Here is a 14,307-nt window from a genome sequence, read left to right on the forward strand (position 1 = left end):
GCTGATAAAGTACCATCAAATATATTTTTTGATTGTAGGTCTTTCCTTTTTATCTGTGTGATTCTTGAAGCATTTCAAAAGCAGTTTTCTTGAGTAATAATTTACATACCGTAAAATCCATCCATTTTAAGTGTACAATTCAGTAATGTTTAGTAACTATATAGAATTGTTCAATCATCATTACAGACCTAACTTACAGAACAAATCCATTGCCCCAAGAAGATTTCCGCCTCCCCCCCCCCCCGAGGTATTTTAAAATATTGATGGAAACTATACAGATTTCTGTGTATTGAGTTGAATCAGATGACCTTGAAATGTGTTTTGGTATAAATTGCCCTGGGCATGTTGTGCTTTAAGAAGGCATAGATAACTTGGTGCTGTTCCCGAGGAAAGCTTAGACTGGCAGCTAGTAACTCTAGCTTCCCAGCAGAGGCTTCACTGTTACATGCCCTGTGGTAGGTCCTTTATAGACCAGCATGTTATACCTTGCTTGAATACCCAATATAATAACGATGTAGATGCTGTCTTCATATAAAGCTAAAGTACTCTGAAGGTAGCCACTCAAAGTCACACCACTAGTAGATTGAAGGACTGGGCTGAAGACTGGCCGAGCTGCATCCCACACTTGCTGTGTATTGAGCAGTAGCTATGTCTGGCAAAGGTAAATCTTGAGATGTGTAGGCTAGCTAACAGACTCATTCTTTAATCTGAGAAGATGAGAAAAAGCATTAGTATTTTTGAAAGGGTAGATTCTGGAATCAGCTTTAACTATAAAGTTATGTTTGGGATCTGCCTAATGTGCACTTTTGGAATTGAGTCAAGCAAGCATAGAAAAGGACCATGTCTTTGAAACTATGAAATTTTGAGATTATTTGGGCTGACAGCTTGATTTCTGATTGAGCTTGCTTTGAGGATTAGTTTTCAGCCTTAAAATCTTAACAATGGATGGTCTATCAACGTAATGTTCAATCATATTTAATTGGAATTATTGGTAATTGTTTTAGCTCCTGTAATAGAAACCTAGTAGTGACTTGAACAAAATAGAAATTTATTTCATCCCTCAGATCAAGATGCCCAAGATTTGCGATGGGTAGCCCTATAATCAGTAGGGATCCTGACTCTGTTACATTGCTCTGCCATCATTATTTCATAAGTTTTATATTAGTGGTCTGCAATGATGGGTTTAACCCTTTCTTACGCATCCAATTCCTAGCCACTATGAAGAGGGAAAGTAAGGGAAGAAGGCATAATTTCCTTCTCCTTTAAGAGCAAAATCAAGAGGTTGAATCTATTACTCCTCATGTGATTGAATAGAACATAGTCATAGGGGCCCTACATGATAGCCTAGCAGCTAAAGTCCTTGCCTTACATGCACTAGGATCCCATATAGGTGCCATTTCTAATCCTGGCGGCCCCACTTCCCATCCAGCTCCCTGCTTGTGGCCTGGGAAAGCAGTCAAGGACTGCCCAAAGCCTTGGGGGCCTGTATCATCATATGTATTTGATGAACAGTTATTAAATCCTGAAAAATTGCTATTGACTCCTGTTGTTGATGTTACTGGAGACCACAGACAACTTCACCTTTTTTTACACAGAAGTTTTATTTCACAGCCAACTGGATCAGCAAATGAAATAAATGGGGATCTACGTGTCATATTTGCCAATATTTCATTTTATGGAATTCTTCTAATGGTTGTTTGTTTTCCCTCAGAAAATTTTATTTGAGCTGTTAGAGTTTAGAAAACTTAACAGATAGCATATTTCCTGTGATAAACATACAGGAATGTTTTCTGTGAATGCTTTTTGGGAGACAGATTTCATTGTAAATCCTTTATTATTTGAAAATCTCCATCCCAGTATTACATTTCAGGCAAGTCTAATTTTAGCCAGGGTCACCAGAAGAATTCCCAGTGTCATCACCAGGAAGTCCGTGTGATTCCTTGCTATGTGCTCTTGACCCAGGTTACGCAGAGGACGTAACATACAGCGCTGTCTGTGGGAGTGGCGAGCAGCTGCGTGATTCCCTTTGCTGTGTGGGCGGATTTCCTTCACTTCACCTGTTGTGTGCATCCTTAGCCATCCTGAGCTGTCGTGACTGTTTTTGTTTTCTTTCTTGCAGATGACACGATTGGTGCTGCCTGGCATGGTAGAGAGGTGAGTCATGAGTGCACGCGCACGCACACACACAGTACATGCAGAGCTCATTGTTATTATTTATAGAGAGAATCCTTCCTTTGAAAAGTTCATTAAGGTGACTAATGAACCCAGCTTCCATGTCTCAGAGTAATGTGCCAGGCAAGTCACACAGTGGAGCATGAGTCATCTGTGGTGGAGGCCTTTTCCACTTGATTCCCTTTTTATTTCCCTCTCTAGGGTTGTGGTGGTTCCTTTAGATCAGGATTAAAAAGCTTGCCTGAGTCACCATCACTAACTCAATTGCCTGCTATTCTGAGGGGGCGGACAGAGTTCCTGGGATATTCCCGGGAATGCCTTCTTAAAGCTGTATGCTCCCAGAGCCAAAATCAGTGAATTTTCATGAAGGAACGTCCTACTCTTAGTTTCTTGTTCTTTCTCGGAGCATGGTTAGATGAAGAACTTAGGCATGATGGATCATCATAAGATGGCAACCCAACCCTTGAGAAAGAAAAGCTGATGGCTGCCAGCCCTGTCTGGATTCTGATTTGAATGGGCTACCACAAGGATACCGTAGGTGTCCTTTTTTTGTGAAGAAATGTGCTGTGAAATTCTTAACCTTTGAAATAGTAAGAAGTGTTAAGATTGCAGCTAAGCTCTGTTCCTCCCTTGGAAAACCCAGAATGATGGTTAGAGCCTCAGAACAAACTGTTGGAAGGAGCTAGGCTTGTATCCTGAGCTAGCTCCAGCATTTGCTGAGTGTGGCTGGGGCTTAATGTCATCCTTCCTCTGCAAGATAGCCTTGGGTCTGGAAGAGACCCAGAGGACTAACAGTGTTGCCCATGGAAGGCCTGAAGACTTCTGTTAAGAACCCTCTGTTACCAGCTCCACATGGTAATGACAGCTCATGTTCGTTGAGTTATATGCCATAGTGGTATTGTAAAAGGGATTTTTTTATGATTTGTTTGTTTATTTGAAAGATAGAATAGCAGAAAGAGAGACAGACAGATCTTCCATCTGCTTACTCCTTCTCCAAATGGCTGTAACAGCTAGGTCTGGACTAGGTCAAAACCAGGCACCTAGAAGCCCACTGATGCCCATCACCTGGATAGTAGGGTCCAATTTCTGCTGCCTTCACAAGGATAGTAGCAGGAAGTTGAATTAGAAGCACATCAGCCAGGACTTGGACTGGTACTTTAGTATGGGATGTTGGCACCACAGTACTGGTCCCTGAAAAAGGAATTTTTGAGCATGAGGATGAAAACCATATTGAAAAGCAAAACGTCAGGTTCTGAAAAGTCAGAGGAATCAGAACTCTAAATTAAATGAAAGCAGCCCTGCTCACTTTTCTTAAATTTTTTTTTATTTCTGATGTTATTTACATAGTTGACAAAAATACAGGCCCCTGAGGACCACTGAGTAGGGTGGGGAGGATCAAGGTAATGTGGGTGGGACAAATGCTTCTAATTTTCCTTTTCCTCACATTTCTCTTGTATGTGGGGAGGCGGGGCTACGCATTTGACAGATCGTAAAACAGGATTGGAGAGGTGGCAAGCTCTGTGCAGTGGATTTGTGAAGGGAAAAATGTGAGACGCTATGGGAACTGTCCTGTTACCTGTCTAGGCCTGGCATCCTTTAGCACAGTTCACAGCCACATTAGATAAAAACAATGCCAAGAAAATAATTAATCCATTCAACATGCATTAATTCAACTTGTTTATTACAGAGTATAGCAAAAATGAATTGTTTCTTTGCCTTTCAGAAATCAGGTTGATTTAAATGGAGCTTGAGAAATGATCTGGTGGAAGCCATGGGCTGACACTGACGTCATGGGCGTGACTGTGATGCTGCTGAGAATTAGTGAGAACTAGGTGTAGACTTTATGAATCAGTATCCATGGTTAGGAAAGGAGCATCTCTGTCCAATTGAATTAAGGAGTCAAGGCCAGCCAAATGCTAAAACAAACTACCCCCAGATGTCAGTGGCTTTTACCAAAGAGTTGGTCTCACCTCGTAGCTCTCTTTGCAGTCATGCGTGGTAAGAAGTCCTTGCATTGAGGAATTCCATCATTCTCTAGAGTCTTGGAGTTCTGTGCATCCATCCAGCAAATAAGGGAAGAGAGAGTCGGGGTGGTTTTCTAGGTGGTTTCAGGCACCAGCCCTGGAAGTGGTATACTTCAGAGCTGCACTGGTATGTCATCTAGAACAGTAAGGCTACGGTTAGTGGCAAGGGAAGCAGAAACGTTACCTGTGTGGTCACAAGGAAAGGCAACCTGTCGCCTGTCAGACCGTTGGAAGTGGTTTCATTATAGCCCTCTGTTTGTGCTGCACCCCCCCCCAGTGGCATTTTTACCATGTTTGTTTTCCATAAACTTGGTATCAGAGCCCTTTCTAAAGATCCTTTGTTGTTGTTGTTGTTGTTCCTTTCACTGAATCTACCTTTGATGTGTGAGATTTTTTCCAAACCCTCTAGAACTGTAGCCTGGGGCCAACTATTGCTAAATAGTTATCTGTAATCAAACTAAGGTATTATTACCAGAAAAGTAGAAAGTGTACAATTACATTATAGAAGAAACTTGCTCTTTCCACTTGCCTGGAATTATAAACATTGTGTACAGCTGAAGCCAGGAGGTGGTTGCCATAACAACCATGGAAAAGCTAAAAATAGCCTCTTTCATACTGTATTGCTTAAGGTGGAATTATGACATGTTATGGTATTCTAGGGCAGGTAATTTTTTTTCATGTGCAAAATGTTTGCAAACTCTTCAACAAAGCAACATTGGTGTATATATAAGTATTTGAATTGCTGGTTCTAATTATATCCTGAAGGGTGCTCTTCGGACATGGTGCAGTGTTTATTATGTGTCATGGGTCTGTTAGAGAACTCTCTGTACCAAGTTTACTATTGTCTTTAAGCTTTAACACATGTGTGAGTGTTTATACATACATAATTTTGTTGTTTTTATTATATATATGACCCTGAAAGAACATGCCTGTGTGTGTCCTTGAAACAAATGGAAAGAATTGTGAGGCAATGGTCTTTACACAGTCTCCCTTTGCACATCAAACTCTGTACAGTTAACTGTCCATACTGGAGCCTACGCTCCAGTTTATATCCACTGTCGGTCCGTGCTGGACCTGACGCTGTGGTATGTATGCGGTTACCTGTCCATGCCTAGGCTGGCCCTCCAGCCCATGTGCTGTTGGCTGTCTGCACTGGGCTTGACGCTGCAGTGCTGTTTTCCTCATAGCAGCGCTATACTACTCACCTGTTTCGTTCCTCACCTGCACTGTGGGATGTTGATGAGATTTCCTGAGGAAGACAGAATCGGCGACTTCTGTAAAAGATCTACTTTATCAATAAGAAGAATCTTAAAATGCATTTATTTCTTTGAGTGATGGTAGGAGTGAGAACAAGGATATTACAACAGCATGATACATAGCGGTATGGCATTTATAGAATAAATACTTGACTGATTTTTTTTTTTAATTCAGGTAACAATTTTAATGGGAATTTTATTAGTAGGAAAATCTAAAAGTACAGATCTAGGAAATTATACCTGAAGGCACTTAATTTTCAAAAGACTGGACAGGTTTAATGTTTGGCTTGTGAGAGGACTAGTAATTGAAGCAATTACGTTTTTATAAAAAAGGCTACTTCGTTTTTCTGCCTCATTTTTGTAAGATTTTACTTCTAGTAGATCCTCAGTTACCACTGAGACACCATTTTGTATCTGTTAGCAAGTGAGATGATGACTTAAGAAGGTTGTATCATAGAAAATGTTCCTTGCCTTGTTTACTTAGATATTTGTCATAACCAGCTAAGAAATGTGCTTGAATTATGAGCAACATGAGTTTTCATTAAAGAAATTCAGCAAAAATTCTTAATGTACCTTGCCATCTTAGAATTGTTCCCAAGTCCCAGAAAATGAGAGATGAAGCAGGGTTTGGTTTTATGTTTGTTTCTGTGTGCAATTAAACACAGCCTATTTTGTCCTTCGCCTTGCTATAGCAAAGTTGTCATGAGTCTGGCTCTGCCATGGAAACTGCCTTGACGTCATTAATTCTGCTTAGATGGAGGATTAGAGCTAGACAAAGTACTTGATTATAAAGGCAGGTCCTTTATGCTTCACAATCCCAAATGTTCATCCCTTTTTCTACAGAAAGAATAAGATACTATATGCAGTGCAAGGATTAGAACAGGCTATACCAGTGTATGATTTATGATTCAGACAAAATTCAGTTGAATATTACCCTTGAAGAGAAAGAGAGGGAATTGGATGCTGTTGTGTGGGTGTGGGAAGAGGGTTTTTGCTAGATAAATATGTGTACTTGATGTTTTATTTGTGAGGGACTTGGTGTTTTTTTTTTTTAACTGTCACTTTGGCACAATTATCAATGCTATCCTTTCATTTCCTTAGTTCTAGTGCATCCTTGCTTTATACAGTACTTTGTTGATCTTAGATTTAATGTATTTTAGAGTGCAGAAACTGTGTTTTGCAGACAATACTTTAAAATTCCAGCTTTTCACAAATTCAAAGTCACCCTAACCCCTAGCAATTTTAAATCATGGTAGAGTATTTTTAAGACAAAGATCTTAGTTGCTTCAAGGAGTAAACAACTAAATGACCGTGACTGTACGATTGTGACATGTTGGGTTGCTGATCTATGTGATTTTTGAGAATGTGATAGAAGCTTTTTCCTCTTTGGGTGACTTTTCCAAACTTGAAATCAGTGCTTTGGTGAGTCTATTTGTTGAGGTGAAGATTATTGTTTTAAGAAAAACATACTTTTGGGGCTGGCGCCATGACCTAGCGGCTCAAGTCCTCGCCTTGAACATGCCGGGATCCCATATGGGCGCGGGTTCTAATCCCAGCAGCTCCACTTCCCATCCAGCTCCCTGCTTGTGGCCTGGCAAAACAGTCGAGGACAGCCCAAAGCCCTAGGACCCTGCACCCACAGGGGAGACCTGGAAGAAGTTCCTGGCTCCTGGCTTTGGATTGGCATAGCACCGGCCGTTGTGGTCACTTGGGGAGTGAATCATTGGATGGAAGATCTTCCTCTCTGTCTCTCCTCTCTGTATATCTGACTTTGTAATAAAAATAAATAAATCTTTACAAAAAAAAAAAAAGAAAAACGTACTTTAACATTAGCTTTTTAAAAGACTTTTCAGTTGCATTTCATCTGTGAGTAATGAGATGAAAAGTATTAGACTTTTCTTCAAGTGCCCCCAGGGTAGCTGAATTGAGTCAAGTAGAATAATCCCGCTCTGAGACCAGCAGTGGGGCCTGGGCTGCAGCTTCTGCAGGAAGTGTCATTGTCCCCTTGTATAAGGTGGGTGGCACTTCACCTGCTGATGAATGAAGACATAACACTTCCCAGCCATGGAACCAAAAATGTCTAAGTATTAAATTACTCCCCACCTCTAGGAGGACAGGGTGAGGGCTCCCTGGACAGGATTAGGAGTTATTTCTCAAAGTCTGTTGTAGGTTGTGTGGGTGTAGTCGCTGTTAGCTTCCTCTTGAGTTTGACCAGCCTAAAGCATACACAATATAATATATAGTAAATTATTTCTCTCTGTCATTTTATTGAGATGTATTTCACATAGCCTGAACCCAACCATTTAAACAATGTAATTCCAGGATTTTTAGGAAATTCATAGAGTTGTACAACTGTCATTTCCATCCCCCTAAAAAAATAATCTAAACATCCTAAATGAATGCTGTGTGAAAATGTTCTTGTAACAAAAGTGGGTTTTATTCCATTTTTATTAGAGTTTCTTATACATATAGACCAAATGAATAGGTAAACACTTGTAAACTCACCAGCTTTTATCTTAGTTGAGTTCTAACCCTTGATACAAACTCTTATATTAAAGCCACCAATGACACTTCTGTTCAGAGAAATTCACAAGTGAAGAAAGAAATGCAGTTAAGTAATTGACTGTGTATTTACAACTTCTTTCAGTACTCTTAATAGCATCTTAAAATTTGAACTTTGGTGTCTATCCTCGAAGCATTAATGATTTCTCTGCTGAGGAAAGTGTATTACTCATAAGGACTTTTATTAAGACAAAACAAAACCAAAAGCCAGCTTGTGTCCAGAGATACACTCAAAACTGAGGACTCTGGCTTCTCCGTGATAGTTGGAGGGACATCTTGCGTGGAGGCTGCCAGGTGGAGCTGGCGACCTCTAGGGATTATTTCTTTGCAGATCTGCATCTAAAGTATCTTTAATACCATTTAGTCTTGTCTCCCTACTATTTTTGCATAAAAAGGTCTAAGTAGTTCTATTTCTAATTGTTAAAAAAAAAAAAAATAGCGCTCTTGCCCAGCACAATAGCAGCTAAGGTCCTCACCTTGAATGTACCGGGATCCCATATGGATGCCGGTTCTAATTCCAGCAACCCCGCTTCCCATCCAGCTCCCTGCTTATGGCCTGGGAAAGCAGTTGAGGACGACCCAAAGCCTTGGAACCCTGCACCTGTGTAGGAGACCTGGAAGAAGCTCCAGGCTCCTGTCTTCAGATCGGCTCAGCTCCAGCGGTTGCAGCCACTTGGGGAGTGAATCATTCAACGGAAGATCTTCCTCTCTGTCTCTCCTCTTCTCTGTATATCTGACTTTGTAATCAAAATTTTTAAATCTTTAAAAAAAAAAAAAGTTAGTCCTTGGGGGAATAAATTCAAAGAATGGTGAGGAATTGGATTGAAAGACAAAAAGCTGGTGTGGAGGATGGGGCTGGGTGAAATCTACTTGAAGTGGCTGAAGAAGTCTGAAGTAAGGGTGACTTTGAAGGGGGCAGTGATTATTCTGACATTGCTGAAAATGTTAAATCCACATGTTATCCGACCTCCCTGTGTTTCCTAACAACTAGAATATCTACAGCATCAGTGTCCTCAAAGTAGTTTCACATTTATTTATAGACAGAAATCGCTGCTCATTTTTTTCAGTTTAAAGAATCTCTAGAAATCGAGCTTTGTCTTTTGTACAAAGAGCATGATTTTATCACCTCTAGGTTCTCAGTTTTAGTCAATTGTTTTGTTTGATGCCCAGATACCTGTAACCAAAGCAAGGTAGGAGGGCATTCATTCATTGCCAGAAGAGAGTATTCAATGCCAGTTTGTTCCGTACGCAGTGCTGTGCAGAGTGTTGTGTGGTCTGTGATATCCAGAGTGTATGGTTTTCTTGAGGCGGAGGGGTGCTTTTGTTTTGTTTTGTTTTTACTATAAAATGATTATTTTCTGCAGCAAGGTAACATGTGACAGTATGCCAAAATAAAGTGAGAATTCTTTTTGCCGTGGTCAGAGAGGAGAGAGAACTCCAGGAGAGTGCAGGTCTGATGGGATCGTGCCCTGGCTCAGTAAGACTGGGAAAGGAGTCAGTGGTAAAGAAGAGCTATTTTTAGTTGATTGAATTATCCCTCTGCACACTGGCCAAGCTCATTGCACATTGATGAGAGAGGGAGCCATGTGACCTCTGCTACTGTGTTCGTGTATCTCATTCTGCGACTCCCAGACAGTGCTGTATATGGCTTCCCTGTGTTGACCCCGTGCGTTTTCCTTTTTAGATCTAAAGGTGCCGTTCTGAACATCTCCTCTGCCAGCGGCATGCTCCCAGTTCCGCTGCTGACCATCTACTCTGCGACCAAGGTGAACAGTGTTTTCAGAAAGCATGAGTGTAAGAGGAATAATTTTTAGGTTGAGAAGTTGAAGTAGATGGAAGGTTCCTCAACAACACATCCTGACAAATTTCCCATGGACTGAGATGCAAAGGAAATGATCCAAGGTGTTCCAGGAGAGCCATTGCTGAGGCACTATCTAGCAGGTGGAAGCTTAACAAACTGGAAGCCACGGTAGGAGCTCCACACAGGCCTGTGTTCCAGTTGGTTACGTACTTGGAAGGTGCTACTTGCACTTTTCATCGAGAGCTGGCTAAGCCATTTGATTAGAACATGATGTTAATGAATAGAAGATTCAGCGTTACATGGATGGATGAGTCAGCTCACACAGGGTGGAAGAATTGTACACGGTCAGCATACATATGTATGTATACACCAGGCTCAAAATATCTTAGGTGAAAATGTGACTGTTTCGTCCTATTATCCAGAACTTGTAGATACTGCTTCTGGGATGTGAGAATTTTCCTCAGTTCTAAGAGTCATAATTGCACACAGCAGTACCATTCACCCCTTCACATTACTTCCAGGAAAATAATTTAGAATGCACTTCCTGCTGCAGACCAGCATCTTCATCTTCAGATACATTGTTGAGGCAAGAAATACATCTCTGAAGGGAAAAATTACTGTGCAGACCTTAAAATTAAGCACACTTTAAGGAAGAGATAACGAAATAGGACATACCGTAAGACTTATAGAAGGAAAGGAGCAAAAGATTGGCCTTCTTTTTCACCTGATAAAACTCAAGCCATCACTGCTGTCTTGGTAAAGTTGGCACTACCACCCTTGATCCCTGCCGTCACCTTGCTTTATGTATCCCTAGAACATAATACTGTGTTTCTTGAAAGGATCGGTGACTCCAACTTCCTACCTGTGCTCTGTGAACAGAAAGCTGCTAATTAGGATCCTTGTAGATTCGTTTTTGGTACTTTGCATTTCAGGCCTGGGATTCAGTACACGTTAAAAAAAAAAAAAAACTGTTACAAATAGATTTCAGGTTGTACCATGATCAGAAGAGGAGATGGCGCACTCAGCTCTGCTCTTCTTGGATCTTAGCATCCTGGAGCTCCAGGAAGATGCCAGTTCTGTTCTTTTCACCAGCAACAAAGATCCCCATAGAACTGAGTGGAACAGAATTCATGTTGTGTCTCCTTTGGAGTGGCAAGCAGAAACAACAACAACAAAAAAGATTGCATGCTTCGTTATATAAATTTTTTTTTTCTTGGAAAATAATTTTCTGGGGAAAAATAAGGGTAAGGAGAACCTTTTCCAGTTCAATTGAAATTTGATCTGGATATTATATGGTAAGAAAATTCTTCTCTTAGTGGCAAGCAAAAAACAACTTGGCGTTTTTCTAAGATCTTTTGTACATCTGAAATGAAAAAGAATGATTAGAAATGATAGTGTTAAATGGTTAGTTTGTTACTTTTTGTTTCCATGGCTACGAATCAGGCACATCGATGTAATGTGTGTGTTTTCTTCTCGTTCACACCCCTCCCAGGCTTTTGTAGACTTCTTCTCCCAGTGCCTCCATGAGGAGTATAGAAGCAAGGGCATCTTTGTGCAGGTGAGTGGAGTTTGTTTCAGTTGAGGATGCCTGTTTTTGTGTGGTTTCCACAGCAACTGTTGCTGTCTTGGCAACGCAAGAAAATCACATTCCTAAGTAAGTGGATGTGACGCTAACATGCTGTTAAAAGACATGGTTTCTTTTTCATTTATGCAATTGTCTAGATTTTTAAAAAATAGTTCCCTAGGATTTCTTTGTAATGATACCTATAATAGAACCAAATGAAATGTTGAACAATTGAAATGTAATTTTGGGGGGGTTTTATTTTGAGATGATTAGACAACCAGTAGTCCTCTTGTTTTTGAAAATTGTGGTAAAATATATATTTTTTTTCATTTTTGAGTATACAATGCTGTGGTAGTAAGTATATTTGCTTTCTTGTACAATCATTACTAACATCCATTCGTAAAACTTGTTTCCTTTGCAACATAGAAGCTCTACCCATTAAAAACCAATTCCTCATTCTCCCTCCCCTCAGGGCTGGGTAACCACTGTTCTCTTTTCTAGTTCTGTGACTAGCTGCACCTTTTCTTCCTTAGGTGAATAGAATCATATATGTATGACAATCAGTCATAAAATTATTTGACCTTTTATGACTGTCTTAATTCACTTAGCATAATGCTCTCAGAGTTCATCCCTATTGAAGTAGATGTCTGAATTTCTTTCCTTTTTAGCGCTGACTAATATTCCATTGTCTGTATGTACTAGATCTTGTTTTCATTCCTCTATAGATGGGCTTTGGGTTGCTTCAACTTGCTGGCTATTCTGAATATGGTAATATGAGCATGGGTGTATATCTCTTTGAATCCCTGCTTCCAGTTCTTTTGGTGGTGTGTATAGAAATGGACCACTACATCATGTGGTAATTTGCATTAAATCTTTCAAGAAATTGTGATACTGTTCTCCATATTGCCTGTGCATGTAACATTTTCACTAGTGATGTACAGGACTTCCAGTTGCTCAGATTTCCTTACTAGCAGGTGTCACTTGCTGTGTGTAATAGTCAGATCCTAGCAGAAATGAAGTGAAAGTCTATTATAATTTTGATTTGCTTTCCTTAATGATAGGTACTGAGTGGTGATTTGTATATTAACTGTAGAAAAATGTCTATTCAAGTCTTCTCCCCGTTTTTAAACTGAGTTTTTTTGGGCTTTTCTTCTCATGGGTTGTAATAGTTCCTTATAAATTCTGGATGACACCTTATTAAATACGTGTTGTCTCAGCCTTTCTATCTATTCTGTGAGTTATCTTTTTTATTCTGTTGATTGTGTCTCTGTATGCAGAAATATCACTGTTTTCTTTTTAACTTTGGTGTAGTCTAATTTGTCACTTTTTGCTTTTGTTGCCAGAGCTTTTGGTGTCATATCAAAAAATTCTTGCCAAATCCAGCATAATGAAACTTTCCCCTGTTTTCTTCTAAGAGTTTTACAATTTTAGCTCTTACCTTAAGCCTTTGGTCTGCTTTTATAGGGATTTTTGACTGTATTATTGCTACAAGATACTAATGCCATGAATATGCAGTAGAACAAAGAAGAGGAAGTAAATATAGGAATTTTTCAAAGATATGTTTATTTTTATTAGCAGGGCAGATCAGATTTACAAAGTAAAGGAAAAGCAGAGAGAAACATCTTCCACTGGTGAACTCCCCCAATGGCTATAATGAATGTAGCTGAGCTTAATCCAGGTCTCTCAAGTGGGTACAGGGTCCCAAGGCTTTGGGTCATCCTCTACTGCTTTCCAGGCCAAAAGCAGGGAGCTGGATGGAAAGGACATGAACTGGTGCCCATCTGGAATCCTGATGTTTGCAAGGCAAGGGTTTAGCAAAATGCACGCATTTTTAAAGGGTGTGTGTTTCAAGTCATTGTTCTACTTAAAGAAATAATAGCCACTGCACTTCCATGCTGAATCACATTTTAACAGTGTCTTGGGAGGGGCTGCAATGCTTGCCCCTTCACTGTTCGTGTCTATCAGTTAATCCCACATCTGCCACTCCCCAGTGTTCACTATGGCTTTCCCTACCATGCGCCTCGTGTTCTCCTTTTTGTATCCTGAAGGCCCAAATGACCAATCGAAGTGATGACAGCAAACATCGGAGTGACATCTTTTCAGACACAATGCAGAGCACTTTTAATATTTTACTGCCCCTCCTAATGATGGTGTGATTTTCATAAAGTTGTAGAAATTGGGAGTTTAGCGTTGTTAAATCATTTCTCCATGTTAAACTATGGCTCACATTTGGATCAGTTTTGTACTAAAATTTTTGGGTTTTATTTCTTTCTTTATTTTCAAGATTTTACTTTACTTTTTTTGAAAGGCAGAGTTATGGGTGGAGATGGTGGAGGATTAGGGAAAGAGATCTTCTGTCCTCTTGTTCATGCCCTAAACGGCCACAAAAGCCACAGGGCTGAGCCAGCTGAAGCCAGGAGCCCAGGCATGGTCCCAGGAACGTAGGCCAGCTTGTGCTGCTCAGAACATTAAAAGGGAGCTGGATCAGGAAGAGCATCTGGGACATCCCACCGTGCCACTAAGGTTCCCCCACCCTAGGTTTATTTTCTCTCTCTCTCTCTCTCTCTCTCTCTCTCTAGGGTGGCTGCTTTCTGTAGGCCTGAGAGCAGCATAAAACACTTAAAGTGTTGGTTGCTTTGTTTCATTGCTTCCTCTGTATCTTGTAGATAGTCAAGATGAGCTTCAGTGTTACCTAGATCGTGCATCCATTCCCTTTTATTCCGAGTAGAGACTGGAGCAGAATCACTCCTTGAAAGACAGGAAGTGGTCATGAGGAAGAGGTGAAGTACCTGTTTCCTCATCTTCCAGGTCAACTTAGAGCCTGCTTCCTCTAAACTCACACCTGAGTTTTCACCCAGGAGACCCCTAGATGTCACAGCACATGCTGTTATTCTGCCTGCAGCATCCCATAGGACTAGGGTGTGTTAG

The 14,307-nt window shown here is 40.5% G+C and overlaps 1 protein-coding gene across 1 annotated transcript in view; it reads left to right on the top strand.

The window, feature by feature from the left end:
- The window catches only part of HSD17B12 (hydroxysteroid 17-beta dehydrogenase 12), a 164,049-nt gene that overhangs the window by 136,262 nt on the left and 13,480 nt on the right, over positions 1-14,307 (top strand). Inside the window, exons 7-9 of the mRNA XM_040980137.1 lie at positions 2,120-2,154; positions 9,699-9,780; positions 11,308-11,373. Coding sequence (XP_040836071.1) covers positions 2,120-2,154; positions 9,699-9,780; positions 11,308-11,373 — 183 coding nt within the window. The remainder of the gene's footprint in view (positions 1-2,119; positions 2,155-9,698; positions 9,781-11,307; positions 11,374-14,307) is intronic.

This window comes from Ochotona curzoniae, unplaced genomic scaffold (genome assembly GCF_017591425.1).
Source record: "Ochotona curzoniae isolate NIBS_2020 unplaced genomic scaffold, NIBS_Ocur_1.0 contig_3432, whole genome shotgun sequence".
Lineage (NCBI taxonomy): Eukaryota > Metazoa > Chordata > Mammalia > Lagomorpha > Ochotonidae > Ochotona > Ochotona curzoniae.